Raw genomic sequence first — 24681 nt, 5'->3', positions numbered from 1 at the left:
GTGCCCAAAAGCAGTGAAGTAATGTACAGAGTTAAAGACAAGGATACAGTCCACAAGTTATTGGAGCGGAATCTGTGTTCTGAGAGTGAAGTTGGACTGTTACATTGTCCTGATGTAGTGTTCTTTAAACAGATGCATCTTCAACCCTTTCCTAATTTGAAGCAGCATTGGGACACCCTAGCGGTCCCAACAGTATCAACAGTAACCACCTGTGGGTGAGAGGCAGTAGTGGCCGGCTGGACTGTTAGTGACCTGGCAAGGACAGAGTCCAGAGGCGGCTCCTCCACTATGGCGGAGGTGTGTTGCCCCACTTCTGAAAGGCAGGAGACAGAAGAAAAATAAAAAGACAAACTATTTTATTATCATTTTATTTTTAACTTCAAGTCTGCCGATTCTAGGGTAGGCGGGGCCATGTTGCAGGGTCAGCAGTATGGGGAGGAGGTGTGGTAGGCACTGAAAGTGGGCATGTCTGTTTTGCCACCGTCTTTGGACGGCCAAACCGACATGTGCACTTGAATAAAGCTCAAAGCACATAATATCAATAAATAGCACCAACACAGTAAAACTGAAGGGTACTTATCTCGGCTGCATAGCAGCGAAGAAAGAGGATGAGGGGCCAGTAAGTAAGGACTATGTGAGGCTATGGGCCTCCTGACTGGACATTGTTGGACTGTCCTAATTGGATGTTATGTTTTTCCTACACTACATTTTCCCAAGTTTTGGTTATCTTTGAAGTTGGCTGCTATAAAAATAAAGCCTCCAGTCCTGACATAGAATTCTGAACTTGCCTCCTCATAGAGGTTAAAGTACCCTCAGATTTTGTTTTGCATGCAGTTTTAAGGGACTTCCCTTTGGGACTCTGCTCTTTTAACTTCTCAATACCTCAGACTTCGGGGAGGTCCCAGCTTCTTCTTGACAGGTAAGGAATATTGGTTCTGTTTTTCTCCTGCAACTCCCCCATCTTAAATGAAACCCTTTGGACATCCCAAGAGTTCGTTTTGAGTTAGCAGGGAAAATAAAACCACTTAATCTCCAGCCTCCAAAGAAGATTTATCATGATTGCAAACACCTTGTGTGCATTTGTTACCTGCATTCTGATCATTTTCGTGCCACTGTACTATTTGTCAGTCTTTTTCTTTCAAGACTTCAAAACAAAAAAAGAAAGCTGAGAGAAACCCCTAATCTGGAGAAGTCAATTAGGAGCACTCCTCCCAAGGCTTCCAAAAAGAAAAAGAAAATCGAACTTTCCACCAAGCGGAGAAAGGCAAATGTTTTGGCCTGTGATGAAAGTGTGCTATTAATTTTAAATAGCCTTCCTTTCACCTTCCTCAGTCTCGGACAATGACCACAACTGCCTATGCTTTAATTGACATCCTCTTCAAAAGAATCTGCCTATTCAACCAGGAAGTCTTCCGCATTGAGCGTTACTTTAGTATTGATCGTTCCCATACATTCTGCTCATCCGTCGACCTCCTCCCTTTCATTGTTGAGAACATTATTGCAATTACATTGATAACCACCTCAATCATCTGTAAACCTTCCAGTGAATGTGTGTAATGTGGTTAGGGCTGTATCCTAGTTAAAGTTGCTCATCACGGAAACTAGCTGTGTTGATTATCATTCCATGAGCCTGATGATCAAATCAGTTTTGCTGTCTCAGACCCTGTAATTCGTAAAATCATAGGGTTTGCAATTGTCTAACTATTTTTTTTTGCCGTTCCCGTAACCCCTTTTGTCAGGTGAACAGGTTTTTCCGTCTCTTAAAAGGCGTTGGGCAGCTTGTTCCATATCACACTTAGGAAGGAGAATAAAAGGGCTGTTCTTTCCTCACTGCCATTTGAAGGGACCTACATCTATACTTTGTGACCACAATTATGGGTGAAAACGATTTAGTACCAACTACAACGTTGGGTTGGCATTTGACTATCTGATTTACAAATGAGAAACTGTCTCCTGGAGATAGCGTCCTCTTTGAGAAGAATGTCTTGTAACCTGGGAGAGTGGGGGTCCAAAGGACCACTGCATGTCCCACCTCCCCCAATGTCTACCCAGACTGGATATTTTATTTTAAAGCAGCGTCTGTTATTTGAAAAGACATGAGCTGCTTTAAAAATCGTACGTTTTCCGTTTGGGAATGCAGATGTAGGGATATATGTCTGCTCAGTGGGATAACATAAGCCCCTCAAGTTTCGTGACGTCAGTTATATACGCAGACACTGACAGCTGTCCGCGCGCCCAACGCCCAAAAGGAACAGACTGCCATATTTAACAACTAGACCCATAACAGTTACGTACTGTGTCTGTTGTCCTTTGCAGGCAATCATCTCTGCATACATAGCCAATCAAAAAGGGTTACAAAATAGCCCTGTGCCTAACAAATATTCATCAGGTAGGTAATTTGGCAACCTTCTAAGAATGGCCTTTTTCTAATTCGTCCTGTCAATACCTAAGCTGCGTAATCAATTTCATTCCTCTTTGCACAATTGTATTCATGCAGTTTGCAGATCCTGGTGTGCGAACAATGATTAGTGCATCAGGCCCTATATTCTTTCTTGATATATTAGCTGTAGTAATCAATAACATAAAGCACACTTTTTGTTAAGAAGATATTTGTATCAATAGTCTTGGTCCAACGATTGATAGTCTTTTGTATTGGAGGCCTTTTTTCTATGTTTGTAAAACAAGTCTGCGTTGTACCCTGGTTAAAGAAGCCCACAACTACATTCCCTTTAAAAATTCCAGTTAATATGACCAGTCAATCATTAAAAACATATTTACAATGTTTAGGAAAATTAGAGCTTGGATATTGCCACACGCCTGCACTTAAACATACATAAAATTAGCACCTTGCTAATTGGGTAACCAGCAGTGTTGGTACATTTTTACCTCTCCCCTGCTTTACAGACTTTACACCACCCATTTCTTTTGACCAGAACACTAAAGGGAGCCTATTTCTTTACACTCTAACTCAGCTCAGTGTTTTAGAGGATTGAAGTTTGCTGTGTATTACCAGGTGTGAAGGCTGCGCCAGATACCCTTCCACATCCCTTTAACTATTTCTTTTCCTTTTCCCCGTGCCTGTCAACACTGCTTCCTGACATCTGTTGTACCTGCAGCCCCGGTCTGTGATGTCTCACATCGCACTGTCTTCTTGCTTCCTCACCCTTTAAACCCAGGCATCTTTCACAACTAACCTTTAACCCTGCCCAAACCACAGTTCTTTGTGCACTTCATTTATGTTAATTAAGACAGCCAACTAACTTTTATTGCCTCCACAGAAAACCGACCTGACTGAGCGTGCTCTGGAAGCGCTGGCGAGGAGTCATGTGAAACGGGTGTGGATTGTGGGCAGAAGGGGTCCTCTGCAGGTGGCATTCACCATAAAGGTAAAGGAACAGCTATAAATTGCTTTGTAAATTCTAAATGCTATGGGCCCTTTCTCAGCGGAAATGTGAGTCGGTGGTAGTGCCTATGGGTGTGAAGTTCTTCTTGCATCACTTACACCCTGCCTTTTATAGATTGGATCCAGAATAGGTAAAATTGTTTTTAAAACCACGGAGTGTTCAAAACCTCAAAAGGTCATCTGAATCCGTGTCTAAAGGTACCCTCTAGTTTAACACTGAAAGTTAATTTAGTTGTGTGCTGTTACGTTTAGTCGTGTAATCACTGTCTCCACTTTTGCATGACTTTTGGAATTATTTGTTGTTTTATGACTGGTGAGGAGGAGGTGCATCCATGCAGCCTTTACAATAGTGCTTACAATTCTTTTGCAAAATGCAGTTATGGATGACCAAACAGTAGATGAACATTCGTCAACCCACACACCTAGTTGTATCAGAAAGGTACGTACAAAGTAAAATGTCTAAAGGAAAACAAGATGGGACTCATGCGCGGACACCACTATTAGGAATTATATTTGTTTTCAGTGTTCAAGACAAGGGGTGTGTGAAAGAGGTTGAATGCCTGTGTATGTGTTACAAAAGGGCCTTTGAGGCACCTTGCAATTGTCAATAGAAAAAGTCAAATGACCTAGAAAGACCTTGGAGATGATCTCTTTTTAAAATCAATCACATGAACAGGTCACTAAGTGCAGTTCAATAACTCTGGGCATGATAAAGGATGTAATGCTAGTCATTTGAACATGATGGAACAATAGGGGGGGAAGATGATGCCCAATGTGGTTTTCAGTCTGGGGATTTCTTTGTTTTTCCAGAGAGTTTCTGGTAGAATGCCTTCTCTAAATTCAATGGCACAGTCCTTTATCAGTCCCACTCTGTTTTACAGCCCGTTTGTTGTTTTTAGGTCTCGCCTAGCGATGCAGCGCATGTGCTGCTCGCCTTGGCGAGACCTATTGCCGTCGATTTCTTGGCCGTTGGAGGACAGGACATGTGCGCACGTACGGACAGGAGATGTGCACTCCGTACGCGTGCACATGTCTTGTCCCTGCGGTGGGCCGCCTGCTTCTGCAGCCCAAACGGCCAACGGTCCACTTCCTGCTCCAAAGAGATGGCGGGCACCCTCACCCGCTGAGCCCAACGCTCTCTGCCTCAGTGGACAGCAACACAGAGCCGGGCGGCGGCGTCAGTCTCGGCAACAGCCCTTCAATCCTTGGTGCAAAAAGCGGCATTCCCACCTGCTCGGAGCTGGTAGGCGACAGTAGGGTCCCTGGTCGGACGCAGAGGTCTCCACCGGACAGCGGCAGGAGGAGCAGGTCCCCTATGCCTAGCGCGGCTTGTTGTAGTAAGTGCTAACACACACCCTCATTAAACCTCCGAGCTCCCCTCCTATGTACTGGAAACGAGATGTGCCAAGGAGCATGCAGTGAGTTTAAGTGACAGGACCACTACCATGTGTTGCGTTAACCAGTAAAGACATTTGTTTTTCGGTGCTTGACAGTGTTATGGTCGCTCTTCGTTAGGCCAGAATTTTCAGTTGCTTTTTTCGGAATTTGTATGACGTTGGATCCTCCTCGTGGCTCCCCTACCCTCTAAGTCCTGATAATAGTGCCCGAACCGCCCCTTGTAGAGTTCAAGAATTATATGTATAATGTAGGGGCCTATAACTCCACTGTGAACAGAGTTCTAAGAGCAATAATAAATGTATGTGTGTGAGGGGGTGTATGGGGGTGTCGGATCGAAAACGAGAGTATCCAAAGAAGTGTAGTTAGGAATTCTTTACAAGAGTCCCGTCTACGTATTTAAGAGTGTGGCTTAAAACATGGTAACTAAAATCCAGTTTCCCAGTTTGTGGCAGCTGATCAAAATGTTGGTGCCCCTTTAAGCTTTCTATTATTGGGTCTAGACATATCACACAATAATGGATCTATGTCTAAAACAAGCCATACACATTGGCTCCACAGGTGTGTGTCATCCGAATCAGATACATGAATAACACTTTGTTGTGAAAAATAGAACATGTTTCAATTTTAAAAAGACGAGACTTTAAATAAAGCGTTCCTTGCACCGTTTTAGTCTGCATTCTCACTGTTAAACATGCACATCTTTTCTTTTTTTACTGTCCATCAGAAATCTTCCATCTGAATATCTCACACCTCATTAGTCCTTTCTTTTCTCTGTCAACTCATGCACTTGCTTCCTTGTATTTCCTTCACACCACTGCCCCCCACACCCATTCACTCACCTGTACTCGCTGCATTTTCTTCTATTTTTATTCTGTCAGTAGACAGATTTGTACATTCTACACACATTCCTATAGACTCACAATCACAGTTCACACATATGTGGCCATTCCTCTGTGAGCTGCGCAAAGAGGCAATAGATCCAGTAGTGAATGAAGTTTGAACAACTTAATGAGCCACTGATTAACACTTTGGGAAACTTGCGCAGCATTCAGCTTCTATGCTAGAGTTCTGAGCCATATAGGTTAAAAAACACCAATGCGTGACCTAAACTCACTCAGATGCCTAGAGGGGACTGAGTTCACAGTACACAGTATACAAGAGTTGGCTTTTGTATGAAGAAGTACTTTTGCCTGTAAGATGATTTGAAAATACTGCCTGGTGGGGACATGTTTCAAAGTCAGTTTTTAATTACTGCTAACCTGAGATCCGTCACAAATAAAGCCGCGACTGTGAGTGGCTGCATTCCGCTTTTTCAATAGAAGCAAATCTACATGCCAAGTGGTTCCTTCAGTTTCAGGGACTGCTTAGGCAATGTGGGTTTTTTGAGACCCCAAAAATATTTTTGCCTTTGGGCAATGATTTTTTTTGTGATGAGAACACACAGCATTCTTTCACATGAAGTAGTGTCCACATTATGAACAAGCATTTGCAATGCAATAGGTCTCGCATTTACACGAGTTTAAGCTATTGCTATTGTAAATGACAATGCCTTTTATTTATGTTTTAAAAACCAAAATAAAAGGCATAGCCATTTAGAAAGCCAATAGCTCAAACTTGTGTAACTGCGAGACCTATTTCATTGCAAATGCTTGTTTTTAAGGTCTCGAAGGCTGACTATTCCCGGCCTGTCTATCCTTTGGCACTTTAGGGACAGTGATGCCATGTTTCATGATTTGTGTATTCTTTATTTTTGGCATTAGTGTTTTAGTTTGAAAGTATTTCCTGTGCTCAGTCATGGACCTTTTTTCTGGCACTCGCAGTGATTGGAAGTTTTCAACCTTTCTTTTTGTTAGTGCACTGGCTAATGGATTTGATGAGGGGGTATTTGCATTGTCGACTGGGTGTGTAGGTAATTGTGTTTTTGTAGAAGAGTGGGGTGTCTCCTTTCCTGTGAATTGTGATAAAACTTGTTACATGGCACAGTCCCTCTTCAGGGTTACTTTTGGAGCGTGCATAATGTCTCTAAAGTCTTGCAGTTTTCTTTAATCCATAAATTCCATGTGCCACATTGCATCTGTGTTTTGAGTGGCAGCATGTCTTCTTCTTTACTTCTTGTTGCTTTAAAGAGACGGAGGGGAGTTCTGACTGGGGTTCTAAGGTCATATTTACTTTTGCCACCTGTTAAGTATTATGGGTCATCTCCTATCCCCCATTCAGTCTTATAACACTGATTTACTTTTACAAAGTGATTAGGCTATGCACAGAAAATATACCTTTCCACTTTGGTGAGGACCTCTGCTCCTACAGCTATTTTCTGTTTTGACCAAACATGAATTATATTCTTTGCATCCTCAACTTAACTAAAGAAGCAAAAATAATGGCGCCACTGATTTTTTTTTTGGTTTCATGGCTCCTTCACTATTTCTTTATTCCCACTTTTGCTACCCTTGTATTTCATAGGAACTGGGCCATTGACCTGGCATATTTATCCAGGAATTACTTCTAAAACGCAATAGGGACTTCTGGTGATGATGTTGGAGGTGTGGGCGCTGGGAAACCCCTATATTTGTACACCCTAAAATATTTATTTCAGTAATTCCCCCATGGGTTGATGAATTAGAAAGAGTGGTTATCCTCAGTTTCATGAAGCAATGTGTCCCCGAGATAAGGCACTCCACTACATATCAAAATATAGTCAATTAAGTTGGCGGCCACTCAATGACTGAGTTATAGATCAAAGCGATACAAAAGGGGGTGGTGATGGACGGAGCATCTGAACCAATCAAACACTCACACCCAGTCAACAGATCTGGGTTTAATCCATCACCGTTCTTTAGCCCACTCTGCCACCCCAGTTCAGACATGGCCATATGCAAATCAGTCTGACCCTGTGCCTCATGGGAACAGTCCAGCCCGAACTGCCAAGCCATGCCTTCCCTGGACCGGAAACAAGCTTCCTAGGACCGGTTTCTGGCATTTCAGCCGTCTTCAGCCAGGCTTGCTTGAATCCAGTGGCAAAATGAGCAAGGGACTCACGTCTGAGTATACCATGCCAACTTATGGCAAACAAAGCGGTACAAAAGGGGGGGGTGATGGACGGAGCATATGAACCAATCAAACACTCACACCCAGTCAACAGATCTGCGTTTAATCCATCACCGTTCTTTAGCCCACTCTGCCACCCCAGTTCAGACATGGCCATATGCAAATCAGCCTGACCCTGTGCCTCATGGGAACAGTCCAGCCCAAACTGCCAAGCCATGCCTTTCCTGGTGGCAGGGAGGGACAGGTGGTCCGCAAAAGCAGACTGGCAGCAGATGGGTGGAGGGAAAGGCACGCCAGGTCATGCGGCGCCCGGAAGATGCCGGTGCAGGAGGTGGTGAGGCACCGGGTCCCCTGAGGCTGGACGCCTCCAAGTCCCCGTCAGGGAAGAAAGGAGCAAACCCTCAAAGGGAAGTAAGACCTCCGCTGGCTGGATTCTTGGGGGCGCAACATGTTCGCCTCGACTAGCGTTGCCCTGCGGGCCCTTAACACCTTGTGTGTTTTGGCCGGGCCTCCTCTTGTTTGTGGGACTCGGCTGAGTCTTTGAGTTCCACAGCCTCCCAAGAAACGGTCCCGGTGGACTTGCAGCATTATGCTGTCGATGGCCGGGAGCTAGTGGCATTTGTTCTCCGCTCCGCTCTAGACATCTCAGAGGTGCTGGACCGGGCCATGGCTTCCTCAGTCGTCCTCCGTCGCCATGCTTGGCTTCGGGATGGTGTGTTCCCTGAAAATATTCAGGAGCGGCTCATTGATCTTCCATTTGACGACAGCCTGTTGTTCCATGCCCCGGCTATCTCCTCCATCCAGAGGTTCCTGGCGGGACTCCGTCCTCCTCCGCCTTATCCTCCTTCCCCTCCTCAGTGACTGCTGAGTTGTGCTGGTTCTGGGCCTTCCTAGGCCGCTTGTTCTGACTGTGGAGTGTGCTTTCTGGCCATTGAGTCCTCCTTGGGATTTTGGCATTGTTGGCTGCTGGACGGCCCTTGGTTGCCTTTGTGTGTGTATTTGATGGAGTGGTTGCGCCAACTTGGTCCTTAGATTAGGCATTCTGCTTTACTTGGGCTGCTTGTCAAGCCTTCTGCGGGGTTTTTTTCCCCGTGGCCCTTTTGTTTTTTCCTCTGCTGCGGAAGTTCTTCCAAAGAGGGTTCCCATATCTTGGGACTTAACGTACCCTATGTGGGGTAGTGGTAGCTGTTATATAGCTTGCGCTCTGCTAGGAAGTTCTGGTCACCTTCGGGTGCTGTTCTCCATGGCATTTCTGTATGTTGCTTTGGCTTCTTGAGGTCGTGTGCGCGGTCCCTCGTAGTGTTGTGGCCGGGCATTTTTCTCACCTTCCTGTCCCTGTCCTGAGGGCTGGGGTGATTCTGAGTGCTCCCTTGTCCGACGTAGACTGCCCGGTCTGTTCTTCTTGCTTTGGCAGCATATGACTGTTGGCGCTGTTCTGGCTGGCCTGTTGCTTTCCATCTGGAGGGAGTTCGCCTTCCTTTCCCTCTATTCCTTGGGCTCTCTGGACTCCTTCTTCTTCTTCCTCCTCTTCCTGTCTTGGCATTGGATGGAAGCTCTGTTGCCTTGTAAGGGAGTGGGGTGCTTCGGCCCCTCTAGCCTTGCCCTTGGTTCTTCTGCTGTGAGGGTACGGGCCTCTTCAGTCTCCTTTTCCTCATACACCCTATGGGGTGTTCTCCTTGTAGGGGTTCCTATTGCCTGGCGGAGATGAAGTTTCTCTTCTAGCCCGCAGATCTGGTCCTTTTGCAGACCCTCCCTCCCCGTGGGTATTGCTAGGGTATCTATTCTACGTGAAGGAATCTGCGGATGGTAGTCTCTATCAGATGTGATCTGGTAGAGACGATTCTACCTGCAGATTCCTTCACGGCCTGCCCTTCCTCCCCATTCTGCGAGGACCCTTGGGTTGGTCTTCGGTACACGCCTCCTGGTGGGGGGCTGTGTCTCCTGTGAGTACCTTCTTTTGCTCCTGACGAGTGGCTCCATCTGGTTGCGGTTTATTCCTCCTGTTGGTTCCTTGGAGGATCGGGTTACGGTTCTTCTGTGCCCTGCTGCTCTGGATACTCCAGGTTTGGGGGGGTTTTCCTTCAATATCTGTACTCCCCTCCCTCCCCTTCCTGTTGCTGCTGGGGGTCCTGGCACCTCTGCTTACCTCCGAATAGGGGTCATGTGGCTAGGCCTTGCCCTTATTCCTTGCGGGGTGGTTGTCCTCTATGCTGGGGTGGCTTGGAGGTTGTGCTTCTACCTGTCTTGGGACTGGCTCCCCTTCCTTATTTCTGGATGGGGGTCGTTGGCCCTTTTGCATGTATCATGGCCTTTTACGCATGTTCCTTGTTTCATGGGGAAGGTTGTCTATGTACTGGCAGGGTGGCTGCTCGGGGCTCTGCTCTATTCTTTCTTCTGCCCCTGCTTTTGGACACTGCAGTGTTCCACTGTTCCTTATGGTGTCGTTCGTCTCTCCTTTTTTCTACTATTTCGCACACTGTTCCCATGCTCCCACAGTTTTTTGTCTAGTGGCTCCGCGTTGTGGTGCAGAAAAGTTCTCCGAAGAAAACTGACGTAGGCGCGCCGGGGTGGGTCTTATGTGACCTCGCTGATGTCACGTACGTGGACGACGCCTGGGCGGAGTTGCGTGGTGTCGTCTCGCCCCCAGCACGCCGGGATGCTGTGGCAAAGGTTTTCTGGATCAAGTCTCACGCCTGGGGATAATTCTACGTGAAGGAATCTTGAATCATCTCTACCAGATACATCGTTACCGAAAGTAAGTAACTCGTACATTACTTCAACATGCATCACATGCAGTAAGCCAAAGCTACATAGTAACCATAACAGACTCTTAAGGGAACTACTTTGTGTGAGAATGTTCTTCTTGTGAAAGGGCTCAATGTTATCACTTACACTGATGTTACGCAATTGTTGAAGTGGGCTTGCCCCATATTGTAATCTGTGGTTTGTGAAGGCAAACTGTAATTATCACAATAAGAGATCACAGGCTGAAGTGGACTGACCTATTGTCCAATGCTGTGGTGGCGGTAGCCTAATGTGAATGTTACAAAAGCAGAGCAATGGCTGAAAGGGCATGACACTACCTCCCCTTCGATGTCTGCTGTGTTGGGTCAATGGAAAGTGTGAATCACATAATAGCAACTCATGGCTGATATGAACTGGCACATTGCCATGTGATGTGGTGGTCAGAATCCTTATGTGAATGTCACAATAACAAAACCATTTCTGAACAGAATGGCTGAAGTGGCCTTGCCCCAGGGGTGTTGGCCCATTTCAAAGAGGGGCCGTTCCCCACCCCCCAACAAATTGCAATTCATGCACGATGCCGGAGGGGCTGCAAAAAAAAAACAGGAGCAGGCAAGCTAAAAAGAAAATGTCTACCATGTTGTCCTTTCTCTGGGGTGGCCGATCACTCCAATCAAGCGTGGCTGGTAGTTAGGTCTCCTTGGTGTCTGGGGGAAATCTACCTGCTCAAAAGGTGTTTCCTGGACTATGATCATATCACAGCCAATGATCACTGAACAGGAATGCTTTTAGGAGGGACACTGGTGGAAAGGAGACACTCCTCTTTCCAGTGATGCCTGTGTGGCATCTCTATTCACTAGCAGGAAGGAGAAATGGAACAGGAGTCGCCGATTCAGCACTCACTTGCTGCTCAGTCCGGTAAATCAATGATGTTAGAGCACCATACGGCACACTGATGTCATTGATCGGGGTCGGAAGAGGTGGAAGCTATTACGACTTGTTCCCCATTTTCCTTTTTCTTTTTTAAAGGGAAAGCCTCCATTGCTGGCACCTTGTAGGTTCTCCCAGCCCACTCCAGCGGTAGTGCACTCTCCTGAGGTAGAACGCATAGCTGGATCGTCTCGTTAACTGCATTTAAGCAATTAAGGATGGTACCAGGTCACCCTTGTTCTGCACCGAAAATGGAGGCCTCAGTCCTTCTTTCCTATCCACACCTTTGGATTCACTCCAGCATAACAATTTTCTATGCCATTCTGATCATATGCACCTGGCCCCATCCCCAGAGCAAAGTATTTGTTTTATTTTTTGCTAGCTGATATTGATAGATTTCTCTCTCCAAAGCTGATTATCCCTGAAACTATTTATATGCTTCTACTCTTGTTCATGGAACCCTGGTTTTAAGAGTTTGGTGCCTGATTTCCATGCTGAGACCCCACAGATGATGCCCACTGAACTTGGGTGATGACCACTAGATCCATACTAGACCTGTGCACTTCTGTCTATTCTGGATGCCATCAAATGCACCACAAACCTTTTTAGTTTCCGTGTTTGAAGGAGGTTTCATGGCTATGCCATCAAGACTTCAGGCTCTTTTTCACAGAAACTCAGTTGTTTAATTAGGGGGTTATCGAGGCTTCTCGAGTTTGCTTGTGTCACGGTCTCTCAGTCGATCACAGCCTAATACAAGACATCCACAAGCAGCCCTGATATGTTTTGCCCTAGCATAATATAGAGCTATCATTGGGGATACTCAGAGATGCCCTCTTGGTCTAATTTACCCAGCCCTTAACTGAAGGCTGCCACTGCCTAAAACCAGTTTTCCTCCTTGATGTATTATCATGCTGCTATGCTCTACCTTGTAATTCCTGCTCAAAAGCAGCTTCCAGAACACAGTTGGGATCCCTGTTATGACTGTGTACTGAAACTGTCTGCCCACGCGTCTACACAGTCATGGGCACACGTCTGAACTGAGGTCTGCCAGTATCCGTCTTTAAGAATGGCTTTATTACTACAGCAGGGCTGTGGAATCATTCCTGCTCAACTACTTGGGTGTCAATATTATGATCCATCGAGAACCCCAATCCTTTTTCAAGCAACACATTTTATTTATTTTGTTTCTATTTACTTCATTTTCAAAGTGCCTGAACACCAAGTATCTTTGTGGCACTGAGGACTAGATAGTCTTCACAGTTCTGGATCTGCATAGCCAGCTTTTCCTTTTCTGTCCCTTCATCATACATTTCTAATGTCTTATGTGACTCCTTTTCAGAAATAGGCAATAATTATAGTGCTTTGGTACTCTGAATCTGGCTTTTGGTACTCTGGTTGCAGATTGAGTGCATTCTCCTGATAAAGATGAAGAGCATGGATGGCCACAAGATAGTTTGAGTCTGGTCTCTTTGACTTTCTAACCTTGACAATTCGAATCGTCCTGCACCCTGGCAGTACAGTGCGTCTCTTGCCATAGTTTGCATCTCTGAGACCAAGTACGGCGGCTCTAAAGTTCCAGCCGCAGTCTCGGGCTGTTCTGACCTTCACCATCATAGCTTTCATTCAGTGATGGAAAAGTGGCAGCCCTCCAGAAACTCAATTTGGTGATAGCTCGGTGCACCATGCTCCAAGCTAATGGGCAAGGACAGAGGGTTTAATTACAAAAAGTACCTTCACAGAAGGTCGTTGTCCCTATTCTGCTGAACAGACACTAAGAACACCTGTACGAATCTAAGGCAGGTTTTGCAATTTGGCAGTGGACATTTAAATGATGCTTGGGTGTCACTACGTCAATTTACCCTTGATTAATGGTGCTGGCAGATCAAATGTATGTTTTCTTACACTCTTGTGCTGATCATGTTTGGTGCCTCTTGCTTTGAATAGAATCAAATCCAGTTATTTTCCTTCCTACGCCTATGACAAATATGGCCGCATTAAGATTCCTAGGATGCGAAAATCTGACAGAACACTGCTTTTGTTTCTCTGTATCAGATCAGGTTACAGATATCTTACTTGGAAGTTGTTTCCAGATGTGGGATTATATGCAAGATTTCAAATAGAATATGCACATACCAGTTGTGGTCCAATTGTGTTGTATCGTACTTTCCTGCTTCTCTTGCTTCTCCAACTTTCCTTTTAGCATGTCCTTGTTGTCTAGTGAAGTCCCTGTGTAGTGTTCTAAGAATGTTGATGTTGAAATGTGAGACCGTTATAATGACCTGTTAACCGGTGGAGCATTTTCCTGTTGCTCCACAACTGTGTAGCTAGCTATTAAACTAATTAACTTACCTTGGCTCCGGAGTCATCACTACAGATTGTTGGTGAGGAGGATGGTTACACAGATGAACCTTCTGTGTGCAAATTGCCTGTGTCTCCTTTTCTTCCGGTCTCCACACTGATGTTGAAGAGAGAACCAGCCTTGGTTCTTCTGTGTCTTTGGCTTGGTACTTAGCCTTTCACCCTCTTTCGCCTTACACTGTTCCCGATGTGGTGAAGAAATCATCTTTCAACTCTGAAGTGACTTGTACCATTCCTGCTGTCATCAAGTTCACGGTGAGACTGTTTACGTTTGAGTTATTGCCCGCATAAGCTTCACTGCGATTGAACTTTGTACGACACTAGTTTAACTTGTTGAACAGTGAAATCGGCATCTTTGGCGTGCTCCCTTACTGTTCACTTGTGTGAGTTATTCTGACTGCCGCATATCTCCGTGTCGACTGTTGACCGCTGCGAAGATCGATCCTTTAGTCATCAAGGTTTCTCTCCTCTGATGACGTAATCGAACGCGCAGTGGGAGTCGACGAAGTTGTGCATCAAAGCGTAAGTCTCGAGACGTTGTTCTCAAAGGTAAGTGCAGGGTTTGTTTGTTCCGCCCAATATTTCCTTGGTAACAATGAGCTGCGGCTCACGTCACCCGTGAAGGAAGCTGCAGAATAATTTTCAGCTTCTCCCGAAACAAAGTGTTAATAAGATCCCGCCAACGTGTCATTCACTGCGTATCTTCGACGATACGCACAGCCATCAATTACAGCAGATTTGTTGTTTAAAACCATGACACTCTCTGTATATTTTTGCTGATACACAAGGCAAATAAGCACAATTTCTCTGCTAGACAACGTGGCATTCTCTGCATTTTTGCCGATACAAACGGCAATAATTATCAACAATACATTTATGTATCCATCCACAAAGCAACAAAGCTACATTTAAGAAGGTTCATCCCCTGAACTGTTGCGTTTAACCTTTGTATTTAAGCTAACTTCATTATTGTTGTATGTTTTTTAGACAGATACTGAGTATACACTCATGTTAGTATTTAGACATTAACATCTATATCAAATCTATTGTTCAGGGCCTTTCTTTTAGTTGTTTTTTAGGTCTTGCCTGAGCCAGCTGGCGAGACTTTTAGTAAGTGGGCTTTAAAAAGCTCACCACACGCTTTTTTGCTTGTGGCCTAAAGCTTGCGGTTACGGGCACAGTTACGCGCAAAGGCACCATCTGGCTTTCCTCTCTCGTCATGGCTCATTAAGCACATCACTCGCCAGACGTGCCTCCTTTTTTAAAACTTTTAGCACGGGGCGCGTGCACGTACACACCACTTGCGTGCTTGTTTTAAGTCTTGTCTTAAGTTCTTATGTTCTGCAAAAGTAAAGATATAGATGTTTTTTTCTATTTTTTTTACTTTTGTAGCAATCGCGGGTGAATCGCGGCACCCGCGCTTTACTTTAACCACGTTAAAGGTAAAGCGCGGGTGCCGCGATTGCTACAAAAAAAAGAAATAGAAAAAAACATCTATTTCTTTACTTTTGAAGCAATCGCGGCACCCGGCTTTATTAGCTTGTTGTGCTATGGTACGTTATGCCATATTTTATTGTACGGTCAAATAGCCCGTAACACCTTGTCATGCTATAGTATTTTATGTTCTATACTCCATGCTATGCCGTGCTGTGTTCAGGATCCTATGGGACTTTTTAAGATGTGCCTGTTTCATGTGAGCGGAAATGGAGAAGCCCCTCTTCTGACCCTTGCTCCCTCTGGCTTCCGACCAACTATTTTGCCCCTTGAAGACTCTAATCCCTTCCGCTAACCCCTCCGCCCCCTCCTACCTCAATGCTCTGATGCCTATCTGCAGCCCCTCCCCCCACACACACTTCCAAATATCTGCTCTCCTGCCCGTTTACTCTGCCCCACTCCCACATTGCTGCTTTCTTCAACCTGTCACCACATTCTCACTCTTAACTTTGTTGAATGTCAAATAAATAAGACGTCCTTTCCCCATGAATTTTAAAAAGTACGAGGCTGTGAAAATCTGTGTCTTTCAGAGCTAGAAACCTCGTCTGCGTTTTTCTTCTTTGTGCCTCATTCACCTCAAATTACTACTGATTATTACACCCGGGCCCTGCCTCGTAGGAGTGGCTGCTAGAGATTCTGCATCTGAGGGATATACCTTAAAGGCTTGCGGGCAGGGCAGGGTCAGTCACACATCTGCCTCTGCCTTACAGAGAGCACCGGCTCTCCCCCCTTCCTCCCCTCCCTGCTTTTTAATCCCCCACCTCTCCATGTTTACATGCAGGATGAAGTACTGTTACCCCTCGGGAAAGACACCAGTTCTCCCCTCTTCTTGCCCTGGGTGGGGGCATTAATTTATGGCAGCTCTGATTTTACATCAATAAATATTAGCAGAAAAAGAGCGTGGTAGTTTTGTTTGTGACTCCAACTGTAGTTTTGTTTGTTATTCAAACTGTTGGCGTGGTACTTGATGTGGAATCTTTAACACCTACCCCTGCAGCGATGGAAGTGTGCTATACAACCTACTCAACACTAGACAAGAGTTCTTGTGTAAATACCGCAGTACCTCTGCCATTCTGCAGCTATGTCCCATGTTTGCCTCACTTGCACTCACAATGTATTGAAACTTATATGCCACTCACTACTCCGATGTGGGGAGCTGAAGCGCTTGCCTACATGGATAGCACGCAACACCATGTAGAGTGTGTAGTTGGAAGTGTGTTATCTTTGTTTTGATCCTGTTTGGGAAGTCTTTACATGTTATTCGTGATGACCACAGAGGTAGGGGTATGGTGTGATGGGACGCAGCGCTTAGCGATGTGATTGTTGAAGTGCGAGAGATCGACGCACAGTCTATGGTATTCTGTAAGCTGGTAACTTAAAGCAGCTCCCCATGTCCTTTTATGCTATTTACTATTTCAGTGGTCATGTTAGCTGGTTACTGCACTGGGCTGTCCATTTTGAGCACGCTTAGGTTTTAGGAAGACCTGGGTTAGAGATCCGCTGGGGTGGACTTTGTTACTATCATCCCTTTTCTGATTGCCATGGTGAGATGTCAAAAGTGGTGGTGGCATGTAACTTGTTGAGACCCACAGTGGGGGGCTAAATTAGAGTGCTCTGTTGGCCTATGACATGTGGCCATGGCTTTAAGTGGGATGAAAATACTGGGGGGTCTCTCAAAGGGGCGTGGCCAATGTAATTAAGGGCGTGGCCTAAACATGTATGCTAAAAATCTGTGCTTAGCATAGTGTGTTGCCCGACTTGTATTTTGCTGTTTCTGTCATTGCATCCAGATATATGATGCAACATGTAACATCATACCTACAACAAGTCAGGACTATTGCTTTGTCAATTGTTGTTAGTTGCATAAGATAAATAAGCAGCAACTATGGCTTGTATTTAATATTGAAAAAGCTTCCACTTAAAGCCCTGGTGACACCACGACAATGTTGCTGCTTCTGAGTTTCAAAAAGAGAAGGGAAACCCAGAGAGAAAATGACTCTCTATAAAGGATTTCCCTTCGCCTACAACGTTCGCCTGGCATGACATTCTGCTGTAACTTCTCCACTAGTGAGAAGCGAGCAGTGTGAGCACGCGCACATGGAGGTGCCTGCTGTCACTGCAGTCCGGAAAAAAACGGACCACCTGTGCCAGGGCACAAAACAGAGCCCGATAGAGACCTGTTTCGAGGTGTCTTTTAATAACAAACTGCCTGTGCTCAGCACCGGCGTGACCCGGCCCACTTAAAGCCCTGAATGTGGCAGATCTCTTCAGTTATTCTGTACCTGTTCTGTTGGTGATGGGTGGTTGATTTTGGTTTACTCCTGTGGACTAGTACAGTACTGGGTGATGGCCATGACCCAGAGCAGTTTTGTCTGATGTGAGAGTGTCAAGCAGAAAAAGAGCGTGGTAGTTTTGTTTGTGACTCCAACTGTAGTTTTGTTTGTTATTCAAACTGTTGGCGTGGTACTTGATGCGGAATCCTTAACACCTACCCCTGCAGCGATGGAAGTGTGCTATACAACCTACTCAACACTAGACAAGAGTACTTGTGTAAATACCGCAGTACCTCTGCCATTCTGCAGCTATGTCCCATGTTTGCCTCACTTGCACTCACAATGTATTGAAACGCATATACCACTCACTACTCCGATGTGGGGCGCTGAAGCGCTTGCCTACATGGATAGCATGCAACACCATGTAGAGTGTGTAGTTGGAAGTGTGTTATCTTTGTTTTGATCCTGTTTGGGAAGTCTTTCCATGTCATTCGTGATGACCACAGAGGTAGGGGTATGGTGTGATGGGACGCAGCGCTTAGCGATGTGATTGTTGAAGTGCGAGAGATCGACGCACAGTCTATGGTATCTTTGTGGCACTGAGGACTAGATAGTCTTCACAGTTCTGGATCTGCATAGCCAGCTTTTCCTTTTCTCTCCCTTCATCATACATTTCTAATGTCTTATGTGACTCCTTTTCAGAAATAGGCAATAATTATAGTGCTTTGGTACTCTGAATCTGGCTTTTGGTACTCTGGTTGCAGACTGAGTGCATTCTCCTGATAAAGATGAAGAGCGTGGATGGCCACAAGATAGTTTGAGTCTGGTCTCTTTGACTTTCTAACCTTGACAATTCAAATCGTCCTGCACCCTGGCAGTACAGTGCGTCTCTTGCCATAGTTTGCATCTCTGAGACCAAGTACGACGGCTCTAAAGTTCCAGCCGCAGTCTCGGGCTGTTCTGACCTTCACCATCATAGCTTTCATTCAGTGATGGAAAAGTGCAGCCCTCCAGAAACACAATTTGGTGATAGCTCGGTGCACCATGCTCCAAGCTAATGGGCAAGGACAGAGGGTTTAATTACAAAAAGTACCTTCACAGAAGGTCGTTGTCCCTATTCTGCTGAACAGACACTAAGAACACCTGTACAAATCTAAGGCAGGTTTTGCAATTTGGCAGTGGACATTTAAATGATGCTTGGGTGTCACTACGTCAATTTACCCTTGATTAATGGTGCTGGCAGATCAAATGTATGTTTTCTTACACTCTTGTGCTGATCATGTTTGGTGTCTCTTGCTTTGAATAGAATCAAATCCAGTTATTTTCCTTCCTACGCCTATGACAAATATGGCCGCATTAAGATTCCTAGGATACGAAAATCTGACAGAACACTGCTTTTGTTTCTCTGTATCAGATCAGGTTACAGATATCTTTCTTGGAAGTTGTTTCCAGATGTGGGATTATATGCAAGATTTCAAATAGAATATGCACATACCAATTGTGGTCCAATTGTGTTGTATCGTACTTTCCTGCTTCTCTTGCTTCTCCAACTTTCCTTTTAGCATGTCCTTGTTGTCTAGTGAAGTCCCTGTGTAGTGTTCTAAGAATGTTGATGTTGAAATGTGAGACAGTTATAATGACCTGTTAACCTGTGGAGCGTTTTCCTGTTGCTCCACAACTGTGTAGCTAGCTATTTAACTAATTAACTTACCTTGGCTCCGGAGTCATCACTACAGATTGTTGGTGAGGAGGATGGTTACACAGATGAACCTTCTGTGTGCAAATTGCCTGTGTCTCCTTTTCTTGCGGTCTCCACACTGATGTTGAAGAGAGAACCAGCCTTGGTTCTTCTGTGTCTTTGGCTTGGTACTTAGCCTTTCACCCTCTTTCGCCTTACACTGTTCCCGATGTGGTGAAGAAATCATCTTTCAACTCTGAAGGGACTTGTACCATTCCTGCTGTCATCAAGTTCACGGTGAGACTGTTTACGTTCGAGTTATTGCCCGCATAAGCTTCACTGCGCTTGAACTTTGTACGACACTAGTTTAACTTGTTGAACAGTGAAATCGGCATCTTTGGCGTGCTCCCTTACTGTTCACTTGTGTGAGTTATTCTGACTGCCGCATATCTCCGTGTCGACTGTTGACCGCTGCGAAGATCGATCCTTTAGTCATCAAGGTTTCTCTCCTCTGATGACGTAATCGAACGCGCAGTGGGAGTCGACGAAGTTGTGCGTCAAAGCGTAAGTCTCGAGACGTTGTTCTCAAAGGTAAGTGCAGGGTTTGTTTGTTCCGCCCAATATTTCCTTGGTAACAATGAGCTGCGGCTCACGTCACCCGTGAAGGAAGCTGTAGAATAATTTTCAGCTTCTCCCGAAACAAAGTGTTAATAAGATCCCGCCAACGTGTCATTCACTGCGTATCTTCGACGATACGCACAGCCATCAATTACAGCAGATTTGTTGTTTAAAACCGTGACACTCTCTGCATATTTTTGCTGATACACAAGGCAAATAAGCACAATTTCTCTGCTAGACAACGTGGCATTCTCTGCATTTTTGCCGATACACACGGCAATAATTATCAACAATACATTTATGTATCCATCCACAAAGCAACAAAGCTACATTTAAGAAGGTTCATCCCCTGAACTGTTGCGTTTAACCTTTGTATTTAAGCTAACTTCATTATTGTTGTATGTTTTTTAGACAGATACTGAGTATACACTCATGTTAGTATTTAGACATTAACATCTATATCAAATCTATTGTTCAGGGCCTTTCTTTTAGTTGTTTTTTAGGTCTTGCCTGAGCCAGCTGGCGAGACTTTTAGTAAGTGGGCTTTAAAAAGCTCACCACACGCTTTTTTGCTTGTGGCCTAAAGCTTGCGGTTACGGGCACAGTTACGCGCAAAGGCACCATCTGGCTTTCCTCTCTCGTCATGGCTCATTAAGCACATCGCTCGCCAGACGTGCCTCCTTTTTTAAAACTTTTAGCACGAGGCGCGCGCGCACGTACACACCACTTGCGTGCTTGTTTTAAGTCTTGTCTTAAGTTCTTATGTTCTGCAAAAGTAAAGATATAGATGTTTTTTTCTATTTTTTTTACTTTTGTAGCAATCGCGGGTGAATCGCGGCACCCGCGCTTTACTTTAACCACGTTAAAGGTAAAGCGCAGGTGCCGCGATTGCTAAAAAGAAATAGAAAAAAATATCTATTTCTTTACTTTTGAAGCAATCGCGGCACCCGGCTTTCTTAGCTTGTTGTGCTATGGTACGTTATGCCATATTTTATTGTACGGTCAAATAGCCCGTAACACCTTGTCATGCTATAGTATTTTATGTTCTATACTCCATGCTATGCCGTGCTGTGTTCAGGATCCTATGGGACTTTTTAAGATGTGCCTGTTTCATGTGAGCGGAAATGACAACGTTAAATGCAGGATGAAAAGTACCTTCATTTCAGGTGAAACAGAACCGGTACATCCGGGCTCACTCTCGGTGCCTTGTTCAGATTTCGCTTGGTTGAATTTTAAACACTGGAAGAACACACTTGTTTTCAGCCCCTCTTCTGACCCTTGCTCCCTCTGGCTTCCGACCAACTATTTTGCCCCTTGAAGACTCTAATCCCTTCCGCTAACCCCCCCGCCCCCTCCTACCTCAACGCTCTGATGCCTATCTGCAGCCCCTCCCCCCACACACACTTCCAAATATCTGCTCTCCTGCCCGTTTACTCTGCCCCACTCCCACATTGCTGCTTTCTTCAACCTGTCACCACATTCTCACTCTTAACTTTGTTGAATGTCAAATAAATAAGACGTCCTTTCCCCATGAATTTTAAAAAGTACGAGGCTGTGAAAATCTGTGTCTTTCAGAGCTAGAAACCTCGTCTGCGTTTTTCTTCTTTGTGCCTCATTCACCTCAAATTACTACTGATTATTACACCCGGTCCCTGCCTCGTAGGAATGGCTGCTAGAGATTCTGCATCTGAGGGATATACCTTAAAGGCTTGCGGGCGGGGCAGGGTCAGTCACACATCTGCCTTTGCCTTACAGAGAGCACCGGCTCTCCCCCCTTCCTCCCCTCCCTGCTTTTTAATCCCCCACCTCTCAATGTTTACATGCAGGATGAAGTACTGTTACCCCTCGGGAAAGACACCAGTTCTCCCCTCTTCTTGCCCTGGGTGGGGGCATTAATTTATGGCAGCTCTGATTTTACATCAATAAATATTAGCAGAAAGAGCGTGGTAGTTTTGTTTGTGACTCCAACTGTAGTTTTGTTTGTTATTCAAACTGTTGGCGTGGTACTTGATGCGGAATCTTTAACACCTACCCCTGCAGCGATGGAAGTGTGCTATACAACCTACTCAACACTAGACAAGAGTTCTTGTGTAAATACCGCAGTACCTCTGCCATTCTGCAGCTATGTCCCATGTTTGCCTCACTTGCACTCACAATGTATTGAAACTTATATCCCACTCACCTCTCCGATGTGGGGAGCTGAAGCGCTTGCCTACATGGATAGCACGCAACACCATGTAGAGTGTGTAGTTGGAAGTGTGTTATCTTTGTTTTGATCCTGTTTGGGAAGTCTTTACATGTTATTCGTGATGACCACAGAGGTAGGGGTATGGTGTGATGGGACGCAGCGCTTAGCGATGTGATTGTTGAAGTGCGAGAGATCGACGCACAGTCTATGGTATTCTGTAAGCTGGTAACTTAAAGCAGCTCCGCAGGTCCTTTTATGCTATTTACTATTTCAGTGGTCATGTTAGCTGGTTACTGCACTGGGCTGTCCATTTTGAGCACGCTTAGGTTTTAGGAAGACCTGGGTTAGAGATCCGCTGGGGTGGACTTTGTTACTATCATCCCTTTTCTGATTGCCATGGTGAGATGTCAAAAGTGGTGGTGGCATGTAACTTGTTGAGACCCACAGTGGGGGGCTAAATTAGAGTGCTCTGTTGGCCTATGACATGTGGCCATGGCTTTAAGTGGGATGAAAATACTGGGGGGGTCTCTCAAAGGGGCGTGGCCAATGTAATTAAGGGCGTGGCCTAAACATGTATGCTAAAAATCTGTGCTTAGCATAGTGTGTTGCCCGACTTGTATTTTGCTGTTTCTGTCATTGCATCTAGATATATGATACAACATGTAACATCATACCTACAACAAGTCAGGACTATTGCTTTGTCAATTGTTGTTAGTTGCATAAGATAAATAAGCAGCAACTATGGCTTGTATTTAATATTGAAAAAGCTTCCACTTAAAGCCCTGGTGACACCACGACAATGTTGCTGCTTCTGAGTTTCAAAAAGAGAAGGGAAACCCAGAGAGAAAATGACTCTCTATAAAGGATTTCCCGTCGCCTACAACGTTCGCCTGGCATGACATTCTGCTGTAACTTCTCCACTAGTGAGAAGCGAGCAGTGTGAGCATGCGCACATGGAGGTGCCTGCTGTCACTGCAGTCCGGAAAAAAACGGACCACCTGTGCCAGGGCACAAAACAGAGCCCGATAGAGACCTGTTTCGAGGTCTCTTTTAAAAACAAACTGCCTGTGCTCAGCACCGGCGTGACCCGGCCCACTTAAAGCCCTGAATGTGGCAGATCTCTTCAGTTATTCTGTACCTGTTCTGTTGGTGATGGGTGGTTGATTTTGGTTTACTCCTGTGGACTAGTACAGTACTGGGTGATGGCCATGACCCAGAGCAGTTTTGTCTGATGTGAGAGTGTCAAGCAGAAAAAGAGCGTGGTAGTTTTGTTTGTGACTCCAACTGTAGTTTTGTTTGTTATTCAAACTGTTGGCGTGGTACTTGATGCGGAATCCTTAACACCTACCCCTGCAGCGATGGAAGTGTGCTATACAACCTACTCAACACTAGGCAAGAGTACTTGTGTAAATACCGCAGTACCTCTGCCATTCTGCAGCTATGTCCCATGTTTGCCTCACTTGCACTCACAGTGTATTGAAACGCATATACCACTCACTACTCCGATGTGGGGCGCTGAAGCGCTTGCCTACATGGATAGCATGCAACACCATGTAGAGTGTGTAGTTGGAAGTGTGTTATCTTTGTTTTGATCCTGTTTGGGAAGTCTTTCCATGTTATTCGTGATGACCACCGAGGTAGGGGTATGGTGTGATGGGACTTAGCGATGTGATTGTTGAAGTGCGAGAGATCGACGCACAGTCTATGGTATCTTTGTGGCACTGAGGACTAGATAGTCTTCATAGTTCTGGATCTGCATAGCCAGCTTTTCCTTTTCTCTCCCTTCATCATACATTTCTAATGTCTTATGTGACTCCTTTTCAGAAATAGGCAATAATTATAGTGCTTTGGTACTCTGAATCTGGCTTTTGGTACTCTGGTTGCAGACTGAGTGCATTCTCCTGATAAAGATGAAGAGCATGGATGGCCACAAGATAGTTTGAGTCTGGTCTCTTTGACTTTCTAACCTTGACAATTCAAATCGTCCTGCACCCTGGCAGTACAGTGCGTCTCTTGCCATAGTTTGCATCTCTGAGACCAAGTACGACGGCTCTAAAGTTCCAGCCGCAGTCTCTGGCTGTTCTGACCTTCACCATCATAGCTTTCATTCAGTGATGGAAAAGTGCAGCCCTCCAGAAACTCAATTTGGTGATAGCTCGGTGCACCATGCTCCAAGCTAATGGGCAAGGACAGAGGGTTTAATTACAGCAAGCATTTACAATGCAATGGTCTCGGCATCATTAAAGGTAGAGCTATTGGCATTGCTCATGACATTTTTTTTCTTTAAATCATAAATAAATGGCATTGTCATTTACATTGTCAATACACACCACTCTGCACTCAACTGCACTCACCTGCACTGCACTCAACTGCACTCACCAGCACTGCACTCACCAGCACTGCACTCAACTGCACTCACCAGCACTGCACTCAACTGCACTCACCTGCACTGCACTGCACTCAACTGCACTCACCTGCACTGCACTCAACTGCACTCACCTGCACTGCACTCTCCTGCACTGCACTGCACTCACCTGCACTGCACTCACCT

General features: G+C 45.3%; 1 protein-coding gene across 1 annotated transcript in view; it reads left to right on the top strand.

Annotated features, from left to right (window-relative positions):
- FDXR (ferredoxin reductase) overlaps positions 1 to 24681 on the top strand; it is a 414311-nt gene that overhangs the window by 147527 nt on the left and 242103 nt on the right. The window contains exon 7 of the mRNA XM_078654476.1: positions 3279 to 3386. Coding sequence (XP_078510602.1) covers positions 3279 to 3386 — 108 coding nt within the window. The remainder of the gene's footprint in view (positions 1 to 3278; positions 3387 to 24681) is intronic.

Source organism: Lissotriton helveticus, chromosome 7 (assembly GCF_964261635.1).
Source record: "Lissotriton helveticus chromosome 7, aLisHel1.1, whole genome shotgun sequence".
Lineage (NCBI taxonomy): Eukaryota > Metazoa > Chordata > Amphibia > Caudata > Salamandridae > Lissotriton > Lissotriton helveticus.
The sequence above is the reverse complement of the archived record's forward strand: the minus strand, read 5'-3'. Positions and strand labels throughout refer to the sequence as shown.